The sequence below is a fragment of the Notolabrus celidotus genome, chromosome 5, assembly GCF_009762535.1.
Source record: "Notolabrus celidotus isolate fNotCel1 chromosome 5, fNotCel1.pri, whole genome shotgun sequence".
NCBI classification, from domain to species: domain Eukaryota; kingdom Metazoa; phylum Chordata; class Actinopteri; order Labriformes; family Labridae; genus Notolabrus; species Notolabrus celidotus.
The window spans coordinates 677,081-704,486 of record NC_048276.1 but is presented as its reverse complement, the minus strand read 5'-3'; the positions used below and the strand labels follow the sequence as shown (position 1 = coordinate 704,486).

The 27,406-nt window shown below is 38.4% G+C and overlaps 3 protein-coding genes across 7 annotated transcripts in view; all 3 read right to left on the bottom strand.

Moving 5' to 3' along the window:
- fnip1 (folliculin interacting protein 1) overlaps nucleotides 1-10,728 on the bottom strand; it is a 45,326-nt gene extending 34,598 nt beyond the window's left edge. Inside the window, exon 1 of one of the 2 annotated variants that reach the window (XM_034683494.1) lies at nucleotides 10,510-10,728. In XM_034683494.1, the coding sequence (XP_034539385.1) occupies nucleotides 10,510-10,601 (92 nt within the window). In that variant the 5' untranslated portion in view covers nucleotides 10,602-10,728. The remainder of the gene's footprint in view (nucleotides 1-10,509) is intronic. The other variant, XM_034683495.1, reaches the window with a different exon arrangement.
- Nucleotides 10,729-12,048: 1,320 nt separating this feature from the next.
- LOC117813238 lies at nucleotides 12,049-17,164 on the bottom strand. Of its 3 annotated transcripts, XM_034684363.1 has the most exons (9): nucleotides 16,978-17,163; nucleotides 16,751-16,930; nucleotides 15,843-15,946; nucleotides 15,292-15,631; nucleotides 15,089-15,217; nucleotides 14,795-14,834; nucleotides 14,559-14,620; nucleotides 13,038-13,078; nucleotides 12,049-12,948 (listed from the first exon to the last, which is right to left on the bottom strand). In XM_034684363.1, exons 2-9 carry the CDS (start codon nucleotides 16,839-16,841, stop codon nucleotides 12,562-12,564), a joined length of 1,194 nt encoding a protein of 397 aa, XP_034540254.1. In that variant the 5' UTR covers nucleotides 16,842-16,930; nucleotides 16,978-17,163; the 3' UTR covers nucleotides 12,049-12,561. The 3 variants fall into 3 exon arrangements, with proteins under 3 accessions (XP_034540254.1, XP_034540255.1, XP_034540256.1); XM_034684364.1 differs by having other exon boundaries at nucleotides 15,292-15,628; nucleotides 16,751-17,164; XM_034684365.1 differs by having other exon boundaries at nucleotides 14,565-14,620; nucleotides 16,751-17,163.
- A 1,539-nt stretch (nucleotides 17,165-18,703) lies between these two features.
- Nucleotides 18,704-27,406, bottom strand: part of acsl6 (acyl-CoA synthetase long chain family member 6) — a 63,932-nt gene continuing 55,229 nt past the window's right edge. For both annotated transcript variants that reach the window (XM_034682814.1, XM_034682815.1), the window contains 8 exons: nucleotides 27,245-27,340; nucleotides 25,621-25,693; nucleotides 23,400-23,488; nucleotides 23,060-23,176; nucleotides 22,829-22,972; nucleotides 22,618-22,719; nucleotides 22,455-22,526; nucleotides 18,704-20,634 (listed from right to left, as the gene is read on the bottom strand). In XM_034682814.1, the coding sequence (XP_034538705.1) occupies nucleotides 20,494-20,634; nucleotides 22,455-22,526; nucleotides 22,618-22,719; nucleotides 22,829-22,972; nucleotides 23,060-23,176; nucleotides 23,400-23,488; nucleotides 25,621-25,693; nucleotides 27,245-27,340 (834 nt within the window). In that variant the 3' untranslated portion in view covers nucleotides 18,704-20,493. The remainder of the gene's footprint in view (nucleotides 20,635-22,454; nucleotides 22,527-22,617; nucleotides 22,720-22,828; nucleotides 22,973-23,059; nucleotides 23,177-23,399; nucleotides 23,489-25,620; nucleotides 25,694-27,244; nucleotides 27,341-27,406) is intronic.

Genomic DNA, 27,406 nt, shown 5'->3' with positions numbered 1-27,406 from the left:
CTGTGAGTCCAGTCCGGCTGAAAACAGTCACAGGTTGCCAACACACACCACAAAACTTCACACAAACAACACACAAACAATGTTCTCAAGCCTCCTCTGATCAACCACCATGCCCACTCGGATGCACACAAGCCTGGTTAAATATTACCGACTCCTACCTGGGCATCGTTGCGAGTCTGCCAGTCTTTCCCCAGCCCTCTCTCCCTCTCCCTCTCCCTCTCCCTCTCCCTCTCTCTCTCTCTCTCTCTCTCTATTCCTCTCTCTTCTCTCCTCTCTCAGCCAAAGCAGGGTCTAAGAATAGCGGTGAACTAAATTCACACAACAACATGAGACTGTCAGGTGATCGCAGGACAGTGCCGGACAGTACAGAGTCAGAGGCAGAGGCAGCGACAGCGGCGAGCCCCGGAGACTGCTGACTGCCAGAAAGCGCCGCGATAAGAGGGAGCGACAATGTGGATTTGTTTGTGTGTTGTTTCTTAATCCCGCTCTTTTTGTTCCTCTCTCTCTCTTGTCTTCCTTTGTCCTTTCTATCCACTTTACATAAAGGGCATGAGAGCAAAGAAACAACGCTCTTTAAGTCGTCCTTTTTGCATACAGACGGATTTTAGTAAAGCCTGCAGTAAATCAACAGTGAGAAATTAAACTTTTACCATCCAGGACCTGCCAAAAAATCTCAATGAGGATTAAGTCCTTGAGCTCTGGTGGCTGTGGATGAGGTCCAAAGCTGTAGGCTGCTTCTTTTGAACATTATGGGACCCTTGAATTTGTTTATTTTGCACCCTTAAAGACGATGCACGTACTGGTCTCTGCAGAAGCATCCTGCATCCTAGTAAAGGTCACAACCAAACAATCAAGAGAGTCCGACATCAGCCTACTTACTGACCTCAGAGAGCCTTCACTCTCTCTCCACTGCAACATCTGTGTGTGTGCGTGTGTGTGTGTGTGTGTGTGTTAGTGTTCGTCAGAGACAGTTACATAAATATCCCCTCAGTCCAAGTTGTGTGACGTTCTTCCGGCTGTGTGTGACAGAGGTTTCTGATAAGTTCAGCAGCTCATGGAAGCTGCAGGACTTATCAAACTCTCATTAGAGATATCAACGTGCCGTTTCTGCTGCAGACGACAGCAAACACTCGACGTTATCACACGGGACGTACGGCGTTAAAACGGTGAGGAAACAATCAAGAGTTCAGGTCATTACTGATGTGCTTCCCTGTGTTAGCCTCAGTGAAGTCTTGTAGCTGAGGTTTCACAGCTTTCCATGATACTGGATTTCATGGCAAGTCCTCAACCAGCTCGTCCATTTACGTCCGCTGTCACTGAACACAATTAGCAGCTGAAGGCGCGAGTGTGAGTCGGATCAGGACTCGGTGTATATAAATATTCAATATCAAAAAAGCTGATTGGGACATCCCTAATCTGAAACCTGACACTATAAATTGATCAGCAGATCAGCTGCTGTCTCTTCTTTCTTTCCTCTTCCTTAAAGGAAGACTCTCTTCTTCTGACTCAGTGCTTAAACAGAGACTACCTCTAGGAGCCGGCCCACACAGCCTGAAAGCACCTGACTACCTGCATAACAGCCAGTTTCTCTGCTGGTTGCTGAGCATTACAGACTTCTGCATTCCAGTAATCACATGATTCTGAGTGAAGATATTGAAACGCCCAGAGGTTACTGAACTCACAGCACATTTTAAATACAGAGGCAGGTGAGCAGCCTGAGGTGTGCTACAGCTTAGATCCATCAGCACATTCTCAAAGTCAAAGTAACTTATAATTATAAAGACAAGGACATGTACAGATCATTCTCTGCTGTCCTTTAAAGTCACTGTAATAAACTCTTTTTATTACTATCATTGTTTTTGATATTATTTTAATCATTGCTTATTTTTATTGTATTTTCACTTTTATTTATTTATCTTTTATTTCAGATTTTTATCATTTATTATTTCATTTTTTCCAAAGATCAGTTTATTTGAATTTGTACACATTACACACAGAAGATCAATGTAAACAATTAAAGCAAGTGATGCTTTTTTTGTATAAGAAACAAAATAAGTGAAAGAATGAAAAAACAACCAATACTAATAAATAATTTAAAATAAAAGATAAATAAACAAATGGATTAATATTTAAAAAATAAATAAGTGCAAAAGGTAATAAAGAAATAACAATAACAATAAAAAATAATAATTATAATAAAATTAAAAATAATAAAAAACAACACGTGATAATCTTTATTTTCTTATTTATTTATCTTTTATTTTAAGTTATTATCATTTATCATTATTGTTGTTGTTTTTTCATTCATTCACATATTTTGTTTTCTAATAAAATAAAAAATCACTTGTTTTAAATGTTTAATTTATCTTCTGAATGTAATGTTTAAAACAATTAAAAATATATAATTATAATAATAAATGATAAAAATCTAAAATGAAAGATAAATAAATAAAAGTGAAAATTCAATAAAATAAATAGTTAATATTAAAAATAAGCAATGATTAAAATAATTTCAAAAACAAACATAGTAAATAAAATAATTGATTACAGGGACTTTAAAGGACACCAGAGAATAAAGAAGGTCCAAGCAATGTTTACATTGATCTGTTTTTTTAATAATGTGTAAAAATTCAAATAAACATAAAAAAAAATAAAGTCACTGTAATAAGGCTGTAAATAAAATCATGTTTAAGGTAAAGCTAATAAACTTATTATAAACTGATCTGCAGCGTTTCAGCCTGCAGGTTTCAGCTTGCCTCACAAACTTACAAACTCCTCCTATTTGGCATTTTAAACTGGATAATCCATCTCCTTTAGAAATGTCTGACTTTGAAGGTTGAAAGCTGAACGTTAGAATATGAAAGGCACGCTGACTTTTTAACATTTTCTTCACTCAGCCCTGTCCTGAAACAAGCTGTATCTAATGACTCTGTGTGTGTGTACAGTACTACTGTGTCTTCTGAATCAACACCACATGACAGGCGGGGAGAGATGAGAGTGTCGAGCATATGACTCTCTCACATGAACTGCAGCTCATCAGTTAAACTGACGGTTGTGTAAAAATAAGTGTAAAGCAGATTTAAATCCATCATGTGACGACTGCAACAAGTGTTACACATAAAAATGTCCCCTTTGCTCTATTTGATTTTGGGAAGGCGCAGGATGTGTCATATGATAGACGTGCTTAATCGCTGAGTTTTAAAGCAAAGTGACCGTCAGTCAGCTCATCCTGCCTCTCTTGTGATCCACCTCCCTCCCTCCTTCTCTCTCCTTCTCTCTCTTCCTGAGGCTGAAAGTGGGCTAATGAGGTGACTTTTTGGTTTGACATTCAGAGTCCCAGCAGAGGAAGGAATCACACAGTTGGTTATCTGTAGATTTTCCAAATTGCTCTTTTAAGAGTAGACTTCAAACGTTCCTTTTTGATGAAGCTTATAGTTAGAGCTGGATCAGGCTTGGACCTGGTCTTAGTTATGCTGCTATAGGCTTAGACTGAAACACTGGGATCCTGTCTTTCCCTCTCTCTCCTCTCTCTGCCTGTCTCTCACTTTAACTCTTCCTGTTCCATTAAAGTTACTAACCATAGACCTTTCTGGAGTCCCTGAGCTCCCTTGTCTCGTAGGTGCCTCTGGATCTCTGCTGCTGTGGACGTGCCAGACTCCAGCTGCTACAACTACTACTATCCGTCTCCCCACTATCATCTCTCTCTCTCTTCATCTCCCTCTATCCTTCTCTCCAACACGGTCTCAGCAGATGTGTGTCTAACATGAGTCTGGTCCTGCTGGAGGTTTCTGCCTGTTAAAGGAAGTTTGTCCTTGCCACTGTAACTTACTAAATGCTGCAAAGTGCTCTGCTCATGGTGGATTAAGATGAGATCAGACTGACTGTAAGATGGGACTGGATCTGATCCGGTCTTGATGTTGGGTCTTTGTTAATAATAGAACATAGAGGACGGTCTAGACCTGCTCTGTTTGGAAAGAGTCTGAGGAGAACATTTGTTGGGATTTGGTGCTTTATAAATAAAGATTGACCTACAGCAGGTTTGGAGGAGTATCTTCCAGAGTGCTTGAGTTGATGTCTTCAGAAAGAGGACGTGCAGGACTAACTAGATGTTAAGCCAACATACTCGCACTCAACAGAAAGTTACCACGTGTGTGTGTGTGATGAGTGTTCAGCTTTTACGTAAAACTATATCTTTACTATGACCCTGCGGTTCTGAGAATCCGGAGTGTGGCCACTTAAAATAGCTCTGACAGGAACCTGATGACAGCCGCCGTCTTTACAGAACCCTGGCAGGCCTGCAGCGTCCACACTCAGACAAGGAAGCAAACCTTTGATGCACTTTATAACATATCTAATGTACATGAATCTAAGAGCGCTTTGAGTATGCAAAGGAACCATGAATACAATGTGCAAAGCAAACACGCCTCTCTGCGCTCGTCTCATACCTGAGAACGCAGCCATGTGATCGTCCCACAAACATGACAGCCCGAGATTGATGACAGCCTCACATGACACTCTGAGTTATGAAAGTACACAGCAGAGGAAGAACGCCACGCCAAAAAGAAACCTGACACACTACCGTGGAAGAAGCACAGCTACACATAAATCTAATGTGGTGTAAAGTGATGGTCTCCATGTCGAGTATTTTCACTGAGAGAGGAGGATTCTGGGATGTTTGTCATTGTCAGTGCTGCATCCTGATACTTAATATGATTGGGTAAGTCTCAGGGCTGAGTAGAATTTAAGACATACGGATAGCAGCACACTTAAGGTGATACAGATACCTTACGAGTATTCTATCTGATACCTGCTTCACTGGATATCCATCATGTGAATGGAGTATTCTCAACACGCCACGATCGCTCCTCTACAGCAAAACTACTTCCTACAGGAAAACTTCAACATGCAAATTTGACAAATACACCACAGTTTGCTTTTCCAAACCTTCTCACATTGATTGGCTAACAAGAAAACCAGTTTAGAGGCTTTGAAGGCGATCTACAACCACCTCATCCTCTCCTCCTCAGCCCGCTCCCTCCTTCTTGTATCTCACAGCTATATTGAGTTGTATGGCCCTGGGTCAAGAGGGAAGTTTCCTCAGCAGGCGGTAGTGGCCGGGGCAGCCAGGAGGACAGGCGGTGTGGCTGAGGGGTGGAGGGGACAAATCTGTTGGCTGGGGATCATGCTGCTGACTGGCTGAAGGATGAGCCAGGAGCTTTCCGTGTAATGTACAGTATGCTGTCCCCTTGTCAGGCGCTGCAGCCAAGGAAACAGGAGAGGCTTTTTAGGCTTTCCTCCATGGGTCAGCCAACCTGCTGCCCTCCGCGGTATTCTGGAGGGCACAGAGCCGGGCTGTGACGGGGCATCGGGGTGGAGAAGGTGCAAAACAAAATACCACCTTTCAGATTAAGAAGACCTAGATCATGGAAGAATACTTCATCATAACTTTAAAGTCCTGACAATAAAAGCACCTCCCTGTATTTTCATTATTTCCCCTCATTCTGTAACTTCATGATGATTTCTTCCCTTTTAAAAACGACTCTCCATCACAATGAAAACCTCTCGCCTACACTTGCTTTTAACCTCCACCGTATCCGCCTCTGATCTGAGTCATGTGACCGAGGTTTTCCCGCCATCCATGTTGTCTTTCTGGTCCTCTGAAAACCTCTGACCTGTTGACTCCAGGCCTGGCTCCGCTCATCATGACTTTGGTTTGTTGTTGTAGTTAAGTGAAATATGATCTGGTGATAACACAGAGTGTTTTATTCTGAAAATTAACCGGATGTTTTCATTTTATTTTGGTGAAACCTGACTTCCTGTCCCGCTCCATCTGCTCTGTTGAGATTGATGCGTCGTGCTCCGGCATCCGGCACAAATAGAAGTCTTGTGTATCTGATCCGGAGGACTCAGACCTGCAGGATCAGAGACGCAGCTGGGACGCAACGGAGCGGATCCAGTGGAAGTTAACACATTGACTAGAATAGAAACCTATCAGATCTGGTGCTGTGACGGATCTGAGACGGACCTTACCTTTGTCTCACACTTCTTCCCTCTCCAGAACAATTCATGCCCGATGAATGAAGAGCACAGCTGACTTCACACTATCATCTGCTCACCTGTTTGATCTCAGACTGAAGCCAGCTAACCGCTAACACGCAGCACGTATGCCACCGACCACCTTCATGACCGTGGAACGTGCGCTGGCACACACATGAGGCCAGAGGGCGAGTATCACCACGAGGAGGTGAGCGCTCTGTCTGGTCCAGGGGTAAATATATCCAGCATGGGTACAAGTGTGTTTAAAGCTCAAAAGAGTCCCCTGGGCAGCAGACCTGACCCTGACCCAGAATGTGCGTGGGAACATACACAGGGAATCAACTCAGGGAGTATAGAGTGTCCAACTTGCCAGGTCAGTGATGTATGAACGCTCTTTCAGGTTGAATTTAGCCATCGAGCGTGTAGATCGCTTAAAACAGACAGCAACCTCTGAAGTGCCACACTCACCCCTTCACTATGACTGCACAGGATGTTATGCAAATACTAGCCTGCTCATCAGGATCTAGTCTAATCACTATTGTACACACACACACACACACACACACACACACACACACACACACACACACAAGTGGTTGTGCCTTGAAGTGAAATGTTTAGTTCAAGGGCAACAAATGAGGGAGAATCCACTTTACCACTGGACCACAGCAGAGCATGAACTTGCCAAAAGCTGTCTTCAAAACAAGTACGCCTCAGGGTTAGGTAACGGCTTCTCTTTAATCTTAGAGCCGGCTCAGGCTTGGACCAGGTCTTTGTTATGCTGCTATAGGCTTAGACTGACGGGGGAACTGGTACACTGACACACTGGGATCCTCTTATAAACAGTAAGAAAGTCAAAATATGAATAGTAAGAAGGAATACAATAAGATATGAATACGAATACAATTAAAATAAAATGATACAATAAAATAATTGAGTTACATTGATAGCGCGTACATCTTTCATTTTTAATTACTGTTTACTTTGTGCTTTAGTCATCTGCCTTAAATATGAATACTTAATGTTATTATGACGTTTGTGACGTACGTTTATCTGTCAGAATACCGTAGTTGTTGCGTGCTGATGGGAAGCTAGCTTGTCTTTACTTTTCTCTTTTCTGTTCCTGTTAATACTAGCGTTTATTTACACAGTAAGAAATGTACTGATCTCTTGGGAGAGTTGGGAAAAAACATTCCAGTTGCTGTAGATCTCAACAGGGTCAGACATACGGCGCGAGTTTGGTTGGAAAAACTAATGAGATTTTTCATTACACCCATCCAGAAACAACATCAGGGTAGTGGAGATGCTTGTTGGAGACTCTGTGGGACTGATGGAGCCGGCCACTTTCATATATTCTGGAACTGCAAGATTATTAAAAACTTATTGGGAAGAGATCCATATTCATACACAGAATGTGTTCGGTGTTAAGATTTATTTTAAGTGTGAAACTCTGTACCTGGGTGATATATCATTTGAAAATTGGAATATTAATGACAAAGAATTACTTGGTATACTGTTGACGGCAAGTAAGAACCACCCACAGTTGAGGAATGGGTTAATATTGTGTATGAGATTTGCATTATGGAAAAACTGTCATTTCCCCTCAGAGTGCAACATGGAAAGATTCACTGGATTTGGACAAAACGGACTGAGTATGTGAAACCGTTAAGATCTGATTTTGTTTAAAGCTATATGTACTTTGTGACAGCCCGCTCTCTTTTTCGGCTACTCTGAATTTTGTTTTATTTTTGAGAATCATAAGAAGGAAGCTCCCCTGTTCTTTTTGGCCTTTTGTTTATATGTTACTGCAGTAGAATGACTTCAGAACAAAAAACCTTGGAAAGGCAACATGGACAAAAAACAGTCGGACTATATACGATCACCTTTCCCAAGAGAGACTGTGAAACCGAGGTGTTAAATGCCAAAGAAATTGTATTGTACATTGTGCCATTCCAAATAAAAAGAAAATTTCAGTTCAAGTAATTAAAATAAATTAAATTAAAATAATAATAAAGTATACACAGAAGTGCAGAAAGTAATCTGACACATTGATACTGTAGACAGTGAGATCAGGCCTACTACTGTTACATGAAAGACTGAATGCCTGCGTGGATGCTTGTGGAGATCTTGTTTTCCATAATAAACATATTGAAACACAAAGTAATGCATTCCTCTTTCACTTCTCTGCAACTGCAACGTTATGCACTAATATGAAGACCTTTAATCTGGGTTTTTTTTTCAACATCAATGCAACAAACTGGAAATGTGATGCCCCTTCCATTAAAAACAAACCACTTCACTAAACGCTGCAAACACAAGCTGCTGTGCTGTGCATGCATCCCCAGACCGCAGCAGCCAGTCTGTGCATGCATTCCCAGCTGAGTTTGGACCTTTCTGTCATCAGTGACCGACTGAAGTGATCACATGTGGTCCAGCACAGAGCACACAGTGTCCTGCTGCTGGAGTCCGAGGAGTACAGTATAGAGGAGCTGCGAGGAGCACAGCTGCACTTTGCCCCAAGTTATCATGACTCCTCCAGCTGAAGATAAGACACAGACACAGAGAGGCTGCACACACACAGAGGGGCACGGAGGAGACACAGGGGCAAGCAGGACACCGCTTTACAACTTCAAATCCATCAGACTGGATACAAAGAACACTGAATTATCAACTTATTATCACTTTGGGGTCCCTGAGCAGCTCCTTCAGCAGCAGACTGAGACCCCCACCCTGCAGGACGGAGCGTTACCGCAGGTCCTTCATCCCATCTGCAATCAGACTGTTTAACACCAGCACTGCTGTGTCCCGTTAATCAGCTGTTCTCATCTTTCATTCCACTACATGGAAGTTACTATGTGACTTGGCACATTCACAAATAACTACTGGATCCATCTGAATCACACTGTTCTTCATACTGTGTATGTTTGTTTTTAAATAACCTGGTGCAATTTTTATCATGCAATAACTTACCTTATCTATTTATCAGATAGAAGTGTACATAGTGTGTATATATCTGTAATAGTTGACATATTTTATTTTATTTTTTTTTACCCTTGTCATTGCTATTATTATTGTTATCATATTTTTTAACTATGTTAGTACATTGTTGTATTCCCCTGTCCCGTGTTGTAAGCTCCTGTAACAAAAGAATTTCCCCCAACGGAGGACAAATAATGTATATCTTATCTAGATTTTTTTTAGAATTGATCCTTGAGTCCTTTTACTTGTTTTTAAAGCTCTTAACAGCCTTGCTCCTCCATACATTACTGATCTCCTGTCATTTTATGTTCCAGCCCGATCACTGAGGTCCTCGAATGCTTCCCTTTTAAATGTTCCTCGTGTGTCTCACACAGAGAGAGAGGGCTTTCTGTTTTTATGCCCCTAGGCTGTGGAACTCTCTGCCTCTGGACATCAGAACGGCGAGCTCTCTGGGTGTTTCTAAAAGTAAACTTAAGACTTACCTTTTTAATCTAGCTTTTAATTTGGAGTAGTTTATTTTAGCCCTGGACTGCATTATTATTATTATTTTTATTATTTTAATCATTATTATCTAAACCATTGTTTTAACATGTATTTATTTATCTTATTTATTTCTTCTTTCATCTGATCTCATTAACTCTACCTTATTTTTAACTTTTCTTTCCACTCTTACTTATTTTATTAATTTTACTGTGTTGATTTTCTTTTTTAAAGCTGCTGTGAGGAACTTTTGATTTATATCAAGCTTGGTGCCCCATTGTGGACAAAGTGATACCTCTTATCTCTTGTTCTGTACATGCAAAAGTAGTGTTTTCAACAAAAACCTCACCCTGCTGTCTTTTAACAGCCAGATTAATCACTCAATGTGATTATTTGCCATAACAAACAGCCAATGTGGTCTGACACCTACCCCCTCTGAGTGGTTTAAGGCATTAAAAATGACAACAGAGAAGGTATCAGTGTTGTTGTTTATGGTTTTGTTTGCTTTTGAAGGTCATAAAGAGGCATCAGTGATGGTTTCAGTCTGTTCCTAAGCTGGTGGAGAAACTCCTCACAGAGCCTTTAAGGATTTCTTTTTTAATAATGCCTTTTTATAATTTTACCACTGTTGTTGTTTTCTGACTGTCTGTTACTCTGTGAAGCACTTTGGGCTGCATGTTTATATGTATGAAAGGTGCTTTATAAATAAAGTTGAGTATCTTATCTTAATATCAACAAACACGAGAACGGAAGTGGTTCTGCTCATGCGCAGAGGCAGCGCGTGCAGCAGACGGGCTAACGTCTGGCTAGTAGCATGTAAGCTAACCTCACCAACAGACACAACAGGAACATCTCACAGCACTTCAACTACCTCTAATCTAAATAAACAGGACTTAATTACTCCTCTGAACTCAAACTGAGTCCTCCAGAGACATAAATAACGTTAACACATACAGCCTTACACACACAGCCTTACACACACACACACACACACACACACACACTGAGAGCTACCTGAAAGCGGGGTCCTCTCTGCTACACCTCGGCGGCGGAGATGAAAACGCATTCCTCTTGTTGAAAAGTTTCTGGAAGAGAGTCGGAGGCATTTTGTACCAGAGAAAGTACAGAAGGTCTCTTTCTCCTCAAAGCTTGTTCCCTGTAACTGTCTCCATGGGTGTCACAGTCATATGACAGGCATTAGTCACGGGAGCTGCTTGGTAACCAGCTGCTTTTTTCTGATTGGCTGAGAGGATTCTGCTGCTGAGAGGAATTACCTGATTGGCTGTTATTTTTGGCCCGGGGACCACGTGGTCAGAGGATTCGCTGTGTTGATGTTTTGTCGGGGATCGTGACAGCATGAAATTTATTCACAGAAATCATTAAAGTGAGACTTCTGAGCAGGAAGACATGAACCACAGACCCGTGATAAATCCACAGGAGGGAACTGTGACATGCACAGAGTGGAAGACAAGATAACACAAAGATTTATCCACTTATGTCACTATTTACTGTACATTAATTCAATTAATCTCTTCTTCTGATGCTGCAAGTTGTATACATGTGCAGACAGACTAATTACTCACACATTTAAAAATGTATAAAATAATAAACATTCAAACATACATGCATCACTAAACATTATCTAAAAATGTTTTAGTATTTTCACAACCCCCAAAAAATTAATTAATAAATAAATTAAGAAACAAAACAAGCATTTTTAGTGGTATAAATGAATAGAATGAAAAAAGAAAATCATTGTAATGAAAATAGAGAAGGTAGCTTTATAAATAAATACAGGTCTGACATCTAGTGGTCACAGTGCTGCTATTACTTCTTTGATAACATTTATACAAAAGGGAAATCATAAGTGTTCTTAAAAGTAAATAGAAAGAAGATTTTCATAAGCTGATGGTGTGAAATAATCAATTTTGTGGCAAGAAGCACGAGCACCACATTGGAGGACTAATACGTGCAATCTTAACTTACTCTTTGTTGACTATTTTATTTAATACGTTTATTCTATTTTAAAAAAAATCCCATTTATTTATTATCCTTTATTATTTATTTATTTATGTAGATATTTTCAATTATTTTTATTATCATTATTTATTTATTTTTATTATTATTATTATCATTATTGAATGGCCTTGTAATGGGTGGGAAAGGGAGTTGACATTCAGATGTGACAACTGATGTTTATTCTATATTTTTATACCTTGTTTTGTATATCACACTGTCTGTCTAAAATGTTGAAAATCTTCTATAAATAAAGTTTGGAAAAAAAGAAGCACAAGCACCAGAAATGAGGGCACTAACTATATGACAGATATAAAGTTAAGGCTCACATTAAGAGAAGTTGAAAGTTGTTTGATGAAAAATAAAAAGCAATTAAATCTCTTCTTCTGATGCTACACTTTGTATAAATGTGCAGACAGACACATTTTCAGAAATTGTAAAAAAAGAAATGTACAAAATAACACACATGTAAATAGACATGCATCACTAAACATTTACCTACATTTTTATAGCATTGACACAAGTCAAAACACAAAATGAGAAACACAAAAAACATTTTTAATTGACAAGTAAAAATCATTGTAATGAGAATAGAGAAGGTAGCTTTATAAATAAATACAGGTCTGACATCTAGTGGTCACAGTGCTGCTAATACTTCTTTGATAACATTTATACAAAAGGGAAAACATAAGAGTTCTTAAAAGTAAATAGAAAGAGGATTTTCATAAGCTGATGGTTTCAAATAGTCAATTTTGTTGTAAGAAGCACGAGCACCAAAGTTGGGACGACAAATATATGCTAAAAATAAAGTTAAAGTTCACATTAAGAGAAGTTGTGAAGATATTTGCACAGGCTAAAAGGTGTTTTTATACACGGTACAGTATGACATCCTTCTAAAATATTCTCAAAATTACAATCAAACTGTTCATTTCTCAACATAGACATTTGAATATAACAGACTTGTATCAAAACATAAAAAGACAACTCTTGTAATAAATTTGAAATAAACAGACCTCTTCAATTTAAACTCATAAATAATAATACTTTGGCTCAGTGTGTGTGCTTCCCAGCTGTCAGAGGAAATAAAGGCATACTTCTCAGTCTGACGCTCCTTCCTCTCATCATGTGAAAGAACTCATCTCTGTCGCTCTCAGTGCCGAAGTCAAACACCATGGCGGTTTCAGGGCTTCTTCTTTCCGGCCTTTTCAGTGACACCCTCAGTCCTGACGCCTCCTCTTTGACACTGCTCTCACCCGACCTGGGTGTATCTTCATCAGGCGTGTTCTGCTGAGTCAGGCCGGCTGCTCGGACAGGCGTTGTGGTGATGTGAGGAGTTCTTCCGTTACCTGGGGTGTGTTTTGCTTCAAAGTCCCCAGAGATCACCGGACTTTTGAACCACACCTTCTTCTTGTAGGAAATGTGCCTCCTGACGGTGAGCTGGAGGAACAAAGTCATACTTTTGATTTTAAAGAAATATTAATTCAGCTTACATCATGCTTTAATTGACGCTCAGGTGGCTTTCTTACCTCTGGGGGAGTTTTAGTCCTGAGGCTTTGTGGGGCTTTTACTATGGCGAGGATAAAGAAACACAGGAAAACATATGAAATAACATTCCCTGTAATAAAGAGCTGGATTTTCTTTGGCCATTAGGATTGCTTATTACCCGGCTCTCTTACTGATCATCCATTTCTGTAAGATGCTTGATTCTGATTGGTCAAAACCCCTTGACAACGGTTATTAACTTTCACTAACATGAGCAACACCAGAGACAAACTTTAGGTTAGCGATCTCTCCAAAGAAACTTAAACCATGATGATAGGTGATGATAGCAGCAGGGTTCAAAGTTGTGACATTAGTTTGTTTTTAAAGGTGTGTGAACCGCAGAGCTCAGAGAAGAAGGAGAGCTGAATGAGGACAGGTTCATGTTCAATCCACCGACACAGGCAGAGAAGAATCCATCACCATGGAACGCTAACTGATGAGGAATCACTGGGTGTACTTTTAAAAACTGTAAACATAAATCATTTCAATCAATAAAGTCAACTTTTAATTAATGCCAACATGTTTGTATCTTCAGTTAGCAGCTGGGTAATAAGCAGGATAATGTGTGGTTAGAAGCAGGGCGTAAAATTAACACCTGTTAAGCGCCAATGGTGTGTAAAACAAAAACACACACCCGCCAGTGGCTGATGGAAAATGTTGTATTGCATGTGAGGTTTTGTTTTCATACTTTTGCCCATTTCTGCCGACTGTCAGGTTATTTTGACCCTCGCGGCGCCCTGTACTTGTGTTGTGATTTGGTACAAGCAGCAACCTCCGGTCTAAAAATATGAGTCCAATGCAGAAGTGCTAAAAACTGCAGTTCATCAAGGATCCACTAGAGGCTGGCTCCAGAAGTAACGGAAACCACATACACACCAATTCAAAAGAGCCGATCTTTGCAGCAGATATAAACATGTTTACAGCCTGGTTCAAAAGATGAGTGGAGTCTGGATAGGTAATTCTCGATCTGCTCTCACTGTGAGGGGGTGAATTTTTTCTAATGTGGCAATTTCAAAGATATTGAGATTACGAGTCTTCCAATGAGAGGCACAGCTGACTGTGGAAACACTGTAGCTGTTGGCTAGGAGGCTCAAAGCCCGCCTCTTTATGTCACATTCACTCGACAGCAGCAATATGGCTCCCGCCGCCAATTGGCCTCAAAACAGCGCTTCTACAGTCTGTGGTCTGGAACGGCATGACGTCAGCTACTGGAGTTCTATTCATTCCCTTTGCGTGAAGAAGCACGGCGGGAAGAGCGTTTTGAGGAAGATGTGGCGACACATTCCCGGCGTAAAGCCACCACAAAGTTAATTTCACGCCCTGGTTAGAAGGAAGTTATGAGAAATAGAATCCAGACAGGGTGAGACAAGACCCCTCCACGTCAGGATTCTATTTCCCATAACTACCTGCTCACCATACATCATCCCTTACATTAACACAGCTTCCATCAGTGCATAAGAGCCATTAATCATGTGTTGATGATGCACATTTAAAGGAGTATTTATCTTTACCTGGTTTCAAAGAGGATGAGTTTAATTTGGCCTCAGCCTCAGGACCTCGTGATGGGCTTCAGAGACATAAAAGCATGATTTTATAGAGCATGCAGCTTTATCCAACGTGTCTGTTATTGGTTTATTCCACTCTGATGTTCCCAAAGAAGTTAAATGCATATGCACACAAGATATTATAATAAACTATGGTGAATCACTTTGCAATTTGCACATGTTTTTCATAGACTCACCTGATCCCACACTTCTTTTCTGCAAGAATTGAAGAAGCGTCTGCAGAGAGAGAGGTTGTGTTTTTATCAGATAAAACTCTCTGGATCACACATATGACTCTTTTTTATGTATATATACTGAGCATTAGAAAAATAAACTTCTGTCTTTTCAAGCAGTAAAGCTTCACATCATATCGATTTCTCAGAATGTACTTTTTACCAGAGCAGATCAGCTGCAGATCGTTTTTTTCAAATTGAGTTTACAGATGTTGTAAGTTTGAGTTTAAAATCTGAATCTAATCACGACTCAATTACCCATGATGGTGGAGAGGTTTGGAGGCTGGTGCATGTGGATGCTCTCAGCGTGGCTTCCATCCAGTAAGGTTGAGTTTTTAATGCAGGTATGGAGACCCAGCGGATCCTCTGCGGCAGGTGAAGGCTCCACTGTTATAAGAGAGGAAATAAAAGATCGAACTAAAAGGACTTCATATCTAGTAAATGAAAAAACGCACACATACCATCACTCTCTCTTCTGAAGATCTCTGGCGAGGGAAGGCTGCTGGATGAGGATGCAGAAGAGGAGTAGCAGTCTTCCTCCTCATCGTCCGAGCTGAAAGTTGAGTCTGACTCGGTGCTGGAGGATGACAGTGAGGACGTTTTATCCTGAGCTGGGGGTGAAACACGTCTGAGAGCTTTGGGGAGGAGTGTCCTCTGAACTGTGCGGGGACCTGCAGGTGACACTCTGAAACCAGGTTTTACAGAAGCTGATGTAACAGGCGGGATGGTGTTTCCTCTGGAGGTGACAGCAGGGCTGCTGGAGTGTGACACAGACTCGGAGTGGAGGGGCTTACAGCTCTTCTGTGTGTGAAGATAGACATCGAAGGGAGGAAGAGAGGACGAAGACTAAAGTTTTATCTATTAACTCTAAAGTCACACTCCCAGATGACTGTGTGCAATGACCATTTGTATCATAAAAGGTTGATATAGTGTATTTTATCCAGCATCCCCACAACAGGAAGCAGTTTATGCAAATACATACAGTTAGTTTGATCCATTATTAGGAACCCACCAGGCTCGGGTTAGCTGATCTGACAGCAGGAGCGTTCATGTCTTCCATCACAGGCTCCTCTGGGATCGCTTCATGATGTCTGATGGGCAGAAATTTCCTGGACTCTGAGAAGTTTTGAGTAATAATAATAATAATAATTATGATGATGATAACTTTATTATTTAAAAACAAATGTTTATAAAGTGCTTTGACAAACAAAGTAAGGCAGGACTCAGAACACAAAATCAATCATTGACAGAGGCAGAGAGGAGTGTAGGAATTCTAATAATCCAAAAACAAAATACAACGCAAAAGATTAAACAGAATAAAGTGATGAAACAGAAGAGCAATGAATAATTGTTAGGGGTTTAAAAATAAATAAATAAATAGATGAGTAAATAAATAAATAAAAACATAAATAAATTAATTTAAATAAATAAAAATAGATAAATATGTAAATAAATGAAAATAGATCAACACATCAATAAATAAAAATAGATAAATACATAAATAGATAAATTAGATAAATAAATAAAAATAAATAAATAAATATAGATAGGTAAATAAAAATAGATAAGTAAATAAAAGCATTCAAGGAAAATAAAAGGGTTTTAAGACAAAGACGACATCACATCAGAAAAAATAGAAAATAGAAAAGGATAAACTAGGAACATTAAAATAATAACTGAAAAATAAATAAATAAACAATCAAATAAAATCATCAAATAACATTTAAAAAAAAGTTTATAAGATAAAAAAGTTAAAATAAGTCTGTAAAAAAAGTGTGGATCAGAACAGGCAGCTGATGCATTCAAGGTTCAATGTAATCTAAAACCACTGGCATGTGTGTGTGTGTGTGTGTGTGTGTGTGTGTGTGTGTGTGTGTGTGTGTGTGTGTGTGTGTGTGTGTGTGTGTGTGTGTTTCTTACTGTCTCGTTTCCTCAGTGCCAGTTTCATGGGAGTATCTTGTTTGCCAGTTAACACCCTGTCTCGGTTCAGTTTTACCTTGAATCGACCCATATCCAGATCAGACTGAGGGTCTGAGGTCTAACCATAGACTGTATCAGGGTCTAACAGAACCAGAGGAACCAAACAGAGTCAGACTGAGGGTCTAACCATAGACTGTATAAAGGTCTATCAGAACCAGAGGAACCAGTCAGAGAGGCTGCTGCAGAAACTCTCACTGATACACGGTGCTGTTTTTACTGTAACACCTCCAGAAAAACACAATAAAATAAACTAGCATGAAGCTAACATGCTAACATGTAGCGTGTTAAAACCTGCTTATTTAACGCGGTGCTTAGCAACCAAGCACACCTGCAGGTAATCAGCTGTTGATGACGTTTGATACGGAAACCCGGAAGTAATATTATGCGCACAATAAAATAACTTTGAGTCATTTATTTACTTTATTTTTATTAATATCTTATTCTACCTTATTTTTAAAATTATTTTATTTATCTGGTTTTTATTTTATTTAATTGATTGTACTCTATGTTCTACCATTAACAAAGACCCAACATCAAGACCGGATCAGATCCAGTCCCATCTTCCAGACAGGACTCAGTCTGATCTCATCTTAATCCACCATGAGCAGAGCACTTTGCAGCATTTAGCAAGTTACAGTGGCAAGGACAAACTTCCTTTAACAGGCAGAAACCTCCAGCAGGACCAGACTCATGTTAGACACACATCTGCTGAGACCGTGTTGGAGAGAGGGATAGAGGGAGATGAAGAGAGAGAGAGAGATGATAGTGGGGAGACGGATAGTAGTAGTTGTAGCAGCTGGAGTCTGGCACGTCCACAGCAGCAGAGATCCAGGGGAACCTACGAGACAAGGGAGCTCAGGGACTCCAGAAAGGTCTAAGAAAAGAGAGAAGAGAGGGAGACCAGAAGAAAGAAAAAGAGGAGAATAAATGTGGAAGGAATGACAGAAGGAAAGGACGGGATGAGGAAAGGAGACATAAAGGATGAAGAAACATGGAAAGAACAAAGAATAAAAGACAGAAACAAAGAAAGAAGGAAATAATAAAAGAGAGATGAAAGAATGAAAGAAAGTAAGAAGGAAGGAATATAACAGAGAAAAAAGGTCGAAAGAAGGAATAAAAAGGAAAAAGATAAAGAGGTAAAGAAAGAAAGAACGAAAAGAGAGAAAGAAAGAAAGAAAGAAGAAAGAAAGAAAGAAAGAAAGAAAGAAAGAAAGAAAGAAAGGATGAATAACAGACCCCAAAAAAGGAATCTACAGCAGAGATCCAGAGGAACCTACGAGACAAGGGAGCTCAGGGACTCCAGAAAGGTCTATGGTTAGTAACTTTAATGGGACAGGAAGAGTTAAAGTGAGAGACAGGCAGAGAGAGGAGAGAGAGGGAAAGACAGGATCCCAGTGTGTCAGTCTAAGCCTATAGCAGCATAACTAAGACCTGGTCCAAGCCTGATCCAGCTCTAACTATAAGCTTTGTCAAAAAGGAAAGTTTGAAGCCTACTCTTAAAAGTAGAGAGGGTGTCTGCCTCCCGGACCCTGACTGGTAGATGATTCCAAATGAGAGGGGCCTGATAACTGAAGGCTCTACCTCCCATACTACTTTTAGAGACTTTAGGTACGATGAGCAGGCCTGGATGTTGGGAGCGTAGTGTTCTAGAGGGGGAATAGGACTATGAGCTCTTTAAGATAGGAAGGTGTCTTTGTAGGTAAGAAGGATTTTTAAGGCAGAGACTTACCGCCATCTAGTGGTCACAGTGAGTACTTAGCAGAATGTGTATATGGAAAATGTCAATGTTTAGGATTTCAGCCCCTTCGTGAAACCTTGGTGAAACTTTCCAAGATAAAACCTGTTTATTAACACCATGAAACACAAAGTCAAGAAGACACGAGACGCTGGTTTAAAATCATTCCAGAATATTTTTTATTTCGTTGCCCATGTCTGTTCACCCACCCTCCCTCTGCCCTATTGCTGCACTCAATCATTACAAGGATATGGTGCTGATTCCATTTTACAGCAGATAGATAAATAAATAAGTACAATTCATCTCACTACACGCAAAAAAGAGAGAAAAAAATCCATTCAAACCATTGATTTAATAAATATGCTTACATCTAGCTGTCCTCATTTATGTACATCCACATTGTTTACGCTTTGGGACGGTAATCAACATAAAAAGCCTATACATTACCTCTAAGTGTAAACCCTCCAAAAACATGTTGTCTTTTGTTTAAAAGGTGATGTTTGTTCTATTTTCCCTTAGTGAGTGAGTCCATCAGCTTCCCCTACATTACAGAGCCTTGCACTAGCAGCAGTGGCTGTGGGCAGCTGCATACATCCCGCTGTTAATGGCCACAAAAAAATAATCTTCTTTTTCAAGTCGAATGCATCGGTCCCAGAGATCCAGGGCAAACTGCATGCATTGCCCCGAGCACTGGTTTTGCATTGTTTCTTTTTTTTTTCTCTGTTACCTGACGTACTATTTGTGCAAAGATGGAAATAAAGAAAGTTGTGATTGAACTAACTGCAAGGTGTGATCTCTAATGATTGTTACAGTGCGGCCAGTTCTCCATATAAACAAGGAGCATGCATGCTAAACTGCTGATCACAGCCACGTAGAGATGACTTCTTAAATGAGTAAATGCGTGACGTGTGGTGACGTGGCTCAAACATTCAGATGCTCCAAATGGAACAGCGTGGACAGCAATGATTTGTAAGGCAGGAGACTCTCCATGCCTTTTCATTTAGACCTCAAACAGGTGTTTTGGATCTAAATGTACAATGTTTGGTTAGAAACGAGTCCAATAACAGTTTGATGTTCATTCAATGAAAAAGAAACTGTTTGCAGTGGAAGTTAAAGTCCATTTTCCACAAGGTGTTAGCATTATCGCAACTCTAGACTCTCCTGGAGCTACACTAAACACAAAGACGTCACGCTTGCTGCCGTCAGACTGTGGATTTGCGTCGTGTTTGGCTGGTTGGGGTTCAAACTGATGGAGGGGAGATGAGGAGCAAATCAACAGAAAGGAGGAATGGATCATTCAACAGAAAAGTGCTGATGAGTTTGTGGTGCTGGGGACAGAGTGGGTCGGTTTGGGCGGATATCAGAGAGCAAAAGATGGAAGATTTAAAATGCACCAGTTTGAGAAAATGAAGGTGAAATAAAACTCACATTATATTAACATTTCTTATTTCTGTGTGTGATCATTGTGACTGAAATCTTCCTCCTCACATTAAAATACAGTAAACACTGTCCTGGTCAGCAATGTTAAGCCCCGCCCCCCTCCACCTCTAAGCCTCTGATTGGACAAGTGATTGTTTTTATTTTGGCATTTTTCATGTTTTCATCAGTAAAACTAAAGATGGTGTTTTCTATCTACCTCAGCTGGAGCTGTGCTGCCCTCTGCTGGACAACACTGGGATGCACCAGCCTGTTTAAGTTTGCTTTAATGTAATTACATCCCATTAAAAGCACACATTAAAGGGGCCTCCTCATAACAATGTGTTTAGTATTTCACCTCATATGTTAGATTTATTTATGCATTTGAAATCCTCCACAGTAGGACCAGACTCGTCTTTCTCTCCTGAAGCATTTTACTCCTAAGGTGTCACGTCTTTGTCCCCCTGCAGGTCAAAGGTCAAAGCGGATCTTAGCGTTAAGATGCTTGAAGGGAAATGAGGTGTGCCGGCCTTCACATGGAGATGCTGCTGTAGAGCTGATCGATCTTCTCCTTGAAGAACTCCTTCAGCTCCGGTCTCTTGGCTTTCAGCGTCGGAGTCAGGAGGCCGTTCTCGATGGAGAACATCTCGCTTTGGATGTAGATGTTCTTCACCTTGAGGAGACAAAGGGAAGAGATGTTTAATAATACCAGAATCCTCTATGATGAAGAGCAAGCCTTGGTTTTATAACTTTAGGAACGAGAAGATCAGTATGTTTGGTAAATCTGTGAGTCTTTGGTGTATTTCAGTTTGATGTTTTTGACCTCTGGTCCTCTGTGGGGAGAGCAGTACGTCTGATTCCTGCTCATCTATTACCCTGCACATGTCTAAGGAGTGTTCTCACAGGATGCATCACTAAACGTGAAACTTACCTTTGAAACTGTAAATTAAAAACTCTTTCTATGAGCTGTGAACTTTCTCGTGTGAGGGTCATCGTTACAAGCATTTATAATTTCTACATAGAAACACAGAATCCTGTCGCTAACAGCAGATCTGGCTTAATTAGAACAGATTTACCAAATTAAAAGTTTTTAACATTTTATTTTGAGTTAATTCTGATAATTTTTATTTATGTATCTATTTATATGTATTTATCTATCCATCTATTTATTTTTGTATGTATGTATGTATGTATGTATGTATGTTTGTATGTATGTATTTATGTTTGTATGTATGTATGTATGTATGTATGTATGTTTGTATGTATGTATGTATGTATGTTTGTTTGTATGTATGTTTGTATGTATGTATGTATGTATGTATGTATGTTTGTATGTATGTATGTATGTATGTATGTATGTATGTATGTATGTATGTATGTATGTATGTTTGTATGTATGTATGTATGTATGTATGTATGTATGTTTGTATGCATGTATGCATGTATGTATGTATGTATGTATGTATGTATGTATGTTTGTATGTATGTATGTATGTATGTTTGTATGTATGTATGTATGTATGTATGTTTGTATGTATGTATGTATGTATGTATGTTTGTATGCATGTATGTATGTATGTATGTATGTATGTTTGTATGTATGTATGTATGTATGTATGTATGTATGTATGTTTGCATGTATGTATGTATGTATGTATGTATGTATGTATGTATGTATGTATGTTTGTATGTATGTATGTATGTATGTATGTATGTATGTATGTATCTATTTTTTGTATTTATCCATCTATTTATTCATGTATCTATTTATCTATATTTATTTATTTATTTATCTATAAATTATATTTGTATTTATGCATCTATTTATTTATCTATGTACCTATTCATTTATTACTTCATTTATTTATTCATCTATTTATTTAAATTTCTATTTATTAATTCATATATTTATCTATTAATTTATTTTTCTACTTAGTTTGATTTATATTTTTAATGCCCTTAAATATCTACACTTTTATCCTTACCCTTTTTTATTTATTTATTTAAATGATGTATATTGTTATTATTTTGAATGTTAATTAATTCATAAATTACATATATTCTTTTATTATTGTTGTGCATCAGCCTCTACTTTAAAATCTGTTTCTGTTTTGAATATGTTTTATTATTTAAATTCTGCTTCTTACTTGTTTCAGTTGCTGTAAAACACTTTGAATATCATGTGACTTGTAAGAAAGGTGCTCTATTACTAATAAAGATTTATTGATTGAAATGTTTATTATATGAAATGTAATCAAGTGTATTTATTAAGGGATTTAAAATATTTAACTCTCATTGTTTCACTGAGCAGATGAGCTAAGGGACTTAATCTTTGAATTAAAGTTCATGAACTCTAATCTGTGCTGCTGCATTAACGGTCTGACTGCTTTGAAACAACGTTAGTCGACTCATTTTGAAGAAGCATGAATAAAAACACAAAGTCATACTGAATATAAATCCTGCTTCAGAACAAACGTGTAACTTCCTTCACACCTGTTCAAAAGAGTGGAGCCCGCTGGCCTTGCCCAGACGCACCAGATCTTCAAGGATAGCTTTCTTCAGTTCCTGTTGATGAAAACAGACGTCATGTTCTGAATAACTCTCCTCTGGATTCAGCATCTTCTGCAAACACAGATTCAGTTCATGTTCCACCTACTGTGTTTTTACAGAGGTCCTTGAATGTTCCTAATATGCCTTTTTTCTTCGCCCAGCCAGGCATGACTTCAGGGTCAGGCACCACGATCCCCACCAAACAGGACTGAGGAGAGAAAACCACACAAGACTGTTTTATCTCTCTGCATAGATGAAGTAAAGTCTACAGCACATGCTGAGTGTGTGCGTGTGTGTGTGTGTGTGTGTGTTCGTACCTGCAGACTGTCCCCATGAACATACAGCTGGGCCACAGGTTCACTCCTGATGTAGATGTTCTCGATCTTCTCCGGGGAGATGTACTCGCCCTGCGCCAGCTTGAAGATGTGCTTCTTCCTGTCGATGATCTTCAGTGTGCCGTTCTGCAGGAGAGTAAAACAGGAAGTGTTTTAACACGTGCGTGACATGACACACTGAACATTTTAAACCTAACAGCGGCGTGGACGTACGGGTAACCATTTGCCAATGTCTCCGGTGTGAAGCCAGCCGTCGGTGTCCAGCGTCTCGGCCGTCCTCTCTGGGTCTTTGAGGTAGCCCTTGAACACGTTCGGTCCCTTCACACACACCTGGGCGAGAGATTAGAGGCGTTAAAGAGATGATAACATGAACACAGGTGTTAGTTTTATTAACTGATGTGACACTTTTATTCTGATGCATCAAAAAAGACTTGAAGAAGATATATAGATATCTTTATACTACATCTCAGCTTCTGAATAAAACGTTCTCAGGACATTATTTCAAACACTTCCACCTCTGTACAGACACAGATGTTTCTCCCCTGTCTCTCACCTCTCCCTCTCCCTTTGAGGCAAAGTAGTTTTTCTCAGGAACATCCACCAGCCGGATGAGGTTACAGGGCAGCGGCGCGCCGACGTGACCTGATCATGGAGACAGAACAAGCAGCATGAGTAAAACATGACAAATCTATGACTTTATCTGCACACACCTTAATTTAACCCCCTCAAATGCTCCTGAATAATGTTCCTATAATGAAGCCAACAGTGACCCCTGTCGTGTAATACCACAGATGAGCAGCAGGGGGGGGCGCTGGACTGTGTTTTGATGTCAGCGGTTACAGTAAGTGTTATCTAAAAGTCTTATCACTTCCTCTGCTGAAGGCCTGGAGCACAAAGTCAGCTGAACACACATCAGAGACTTTTCAACTTTGACATAAACTCTGTTATCTCACAGTTTCTCAGCACATCATGTTTTTATTGATTCAGACTAAAGTGGACTTGAAGTATTTGATAAAACTGTAAGTGCTTTTTAATAGGGAGGTCTTGCTGTGTCACAACTCATGCAAACAAAGCCATCACGGTTATAGAGACAGGAAATAGAAGGAAGGGAGTTCACTTGTGAAACATGTCACTTCAAAACCACATGATTTATCGAAGGGGAAGTGAGTTAAATAAAACCAGCTAAGTAGAATTTAATCACTAAGATTTAAGTCCTATTTTTTATTTACCTTTATTTATTTATTTTACTGTGTTTTTTAATTATATTGTGATTATTATTAATTTCATTATTTATCTATCTTTTAGTGTTTTTAATTATTATTATGATTATTATTCATTTTATAATAATTATTATTAATTCTTTAGTGTTTTTTTTAACTATCATTGTGATTTTTGTTTTTATATTAATTTGTTTTTTTCAGTGTCTTTAATTATTATTATGATTATTATTATTGGTATTTTTATTTTTGTATTGCCGTTCACAGAATTATGCAACAATGGTATTAAATACATTTTTATCTAATTATTTTTTAAGTTGCTTTTATTTATTTAATTTAATTAATATAATAATTAATTTCACAATGTTTTTTTTTGTTCAGTGTCTTTTAACTTATTTTATTTCACTTTGGTAAACTTTACTGTTTTTTAAAATCTGCTATATAAGTAAAGTGGATTGGATTTAATTATTTAATCACAAAAAAAATCTTAAACTGATAATCTTGACTAAAAGAAGTTATTAGGAGAATAAAGCAATTACATGAAATATGATTAAATAAAAACAACTATAATAATAATTTTTAAAAACAAAAAAAACAACAATAATAATAATAATAATAATAATAATAATAATGATAATAATAATAATAATGATAATAATAATAATAATAATAATAATAATACTAATAATAATGATAATAATAATAATAATGATAATAATAATAATAATAATAATAATGATAATAATAATAATAATAATAATAATAATAATGATAATAATAATAATAATACTAATAATACTAATAATACTAATAATAATGATGATAATAATAATAATAATAATAATAATAATAATAATAATAATAATAATAATAATAATAATGATAATAATAATAATAATAATAATAATAATAATAATAATAAGGCTTGTAGGGTTTGAGCCAGACCCATAAGTGCTTTAAAATTGATCAATGAAATCTTGAAATCTATTCTAAAACTAACAGGGAGGCTAAGATCGGTGATGAGATGTCGTCTGTTGAAATATTATTTTCTGAAATGATGAAACTCCAAACGACAGATCTAAAGAAGATAAGAGGTTCATTGTGGTTTAACTGATGCCGTCAGAGAAAAACCCATCACATGAAATCATCTGAAGCCTTTAAACACACAAAGAAGGTTATTTGTAAATGTGAAACAACAGTAAGGTAGAGAGTAAAGAAAAGCTGTCAGGTCTTTTATTTGTGTTGTTGATGTTGGTAAACCTCTCAGTAGATCACAGCTTGCTCTCTCCTCTCTCTTCCACCCCTTCCCTTCTTATCCTGAATGATGTCATCCTTTAAAACGTGATCAATGTGCGCAGTGTGTGAGCTGCTCAGTGACTCTCTGAGGGTAAGGATCTCAAGAATCTGGAAGACCTCATTTTAACATTCACAGTGAAACAGTGTTCGGGTGAGAGAGCTCCTTATTCTCTGAGAGCCTGACTCAGACATTTGGACTTTTAGACTCAGGTCAAGTAAACAGGTTCAGAGAGTCTGGCTGTGGTAGGGAAGTGGTCTCACCTGGGGTCCAGTCTCCAGGTGTGGTGAAGGTGCAGCCAGCTGTGCACTCTGTCTGACCGTATGCCTCATACACCTACACACACACATACAAACACACACACACGGAGAATGCTTTTAGTGCATCCACATGCTTTAGTCCTGTGTGAGTAAAGGTATTAATATGTCTTCTAGCAGCGTGTGTGTTTGTGTGTTTGCTGCACGCTGCTTGCACAGAGTCTGTTTGTGTGTTTTGTTTTGTAAGAAGTGTTTAAAGATTGTTTGTTTTGTTCTAATGTGACTCAGTTCAGTCGTAAAGGTTTGAATGTGCTGCATGTGTTGTTTAAAAAGAGAGAGCAGAATAAACTGCAGATTCAGCTTCAGAGTTTTTCAGTCGCTTTGCAATTCATCAGTTCAAATATTACTTCCTACTGACCTCTCTGCAAAAACTCAAAATCTTACCAAGTGAAATATTCTCATTTTTAGTCTAAATGTCTTCTCCCTCTTGATTTAAGATAAATTTACTGAACAAGTAACATTTGAGTGAGATAGAGGGACTTGTTTTAAGACATCTTAAATACCTTGTTCAGTCAAACAATCTTGAAATTATCTTGTTTTGAGTTTTAATTTAGAAGAAACAAGGTTTATTTAACATTTCAGACATTTTTCAAGCTGAGATCTTATTTGTAGAAGACGGATAATCTTGATTTAAGACAAACACTTTACTTGATTTAAGGAAATGACTTTTATTAACCTATCAGAAAACAGATCCACTGATAAAAGACAGAAAGAAAGAAAGAAAGAAAGAAAGAAAGAAAGAAAGAAAGAAAGAAAGAAAGAAAGAAAGAAAGAAAGAAAGAAAGAGAGAAAGAAAGAAAGAGAAGTTGTTGTTTTTAAGGGTGGGTTTCAGTTTTCAGACACTGTTTCTTTAAATCAGATATAAATCTTCCTCCTCAAACTCCATGCACACAATGAAACAGCTCCTTTAGAGCAGAGCTGTCTTCTCCTAAAGAACAACATGACTGAATATTAGTATATCCAGCTCACTATGAGAAGACATTATATCTCAACATGAGACAATTCAACTTTGTCATCTTATTTCAAGAACAAGATGGTCTTAAACCTAGAGAAGTGCTGCTATAATACAACTCAGATTAAGGTGATATATCTCAAATGAAGAAGTTGACATGAAATGTATTAGTGCAGAAAAAAATATTAATTGTTATCATTCCTGTCTTATTCTGAGACACTAAGCTTTAAAATACTGGGACAATATTACTTAAAATAAGTTTTCCCTGCTAATTTTAAGATCACAGTTTTCTAAATATTACGTCTTATTTTAAGAAATCTTACCAAGAAAATTTTCACTTCTTCTATTGGCAGATTTATTTGCTTATTTCATGGTAAAAGGACCTTGAAATAAGATTTTTCTTTCTTTCCAGTGCTGTATCTCTCTGCATGGTTCATTTGTGATTTATATATTTATTTATCATATATAGAGTCTTTAGTACAGTATGAAGCTGTGATGGTGCTTGGAGTGAGGTTCCCAGTGTGTGTGTGTGTGTGTGTGTGTGTGTGTGTGTGTGTGTGTGTGTGTGTGTGTGTGTGTGTGTGTGTGTGTGTGTGTGTGTGTGTATGAAAGTCTGACCTGGCACCCCAGAGCTGCTCTGAGGAATCCCAGCACACTGGGTGAGGTAGGAGCCGCTCCTGTTATAATCATCCTCAACCGTCCACCCAGGCTGGCCTGCAGAGGAACAACACATCATCACATGAACACACACAGAGTTTATAAATAAAGTTTATTATTATT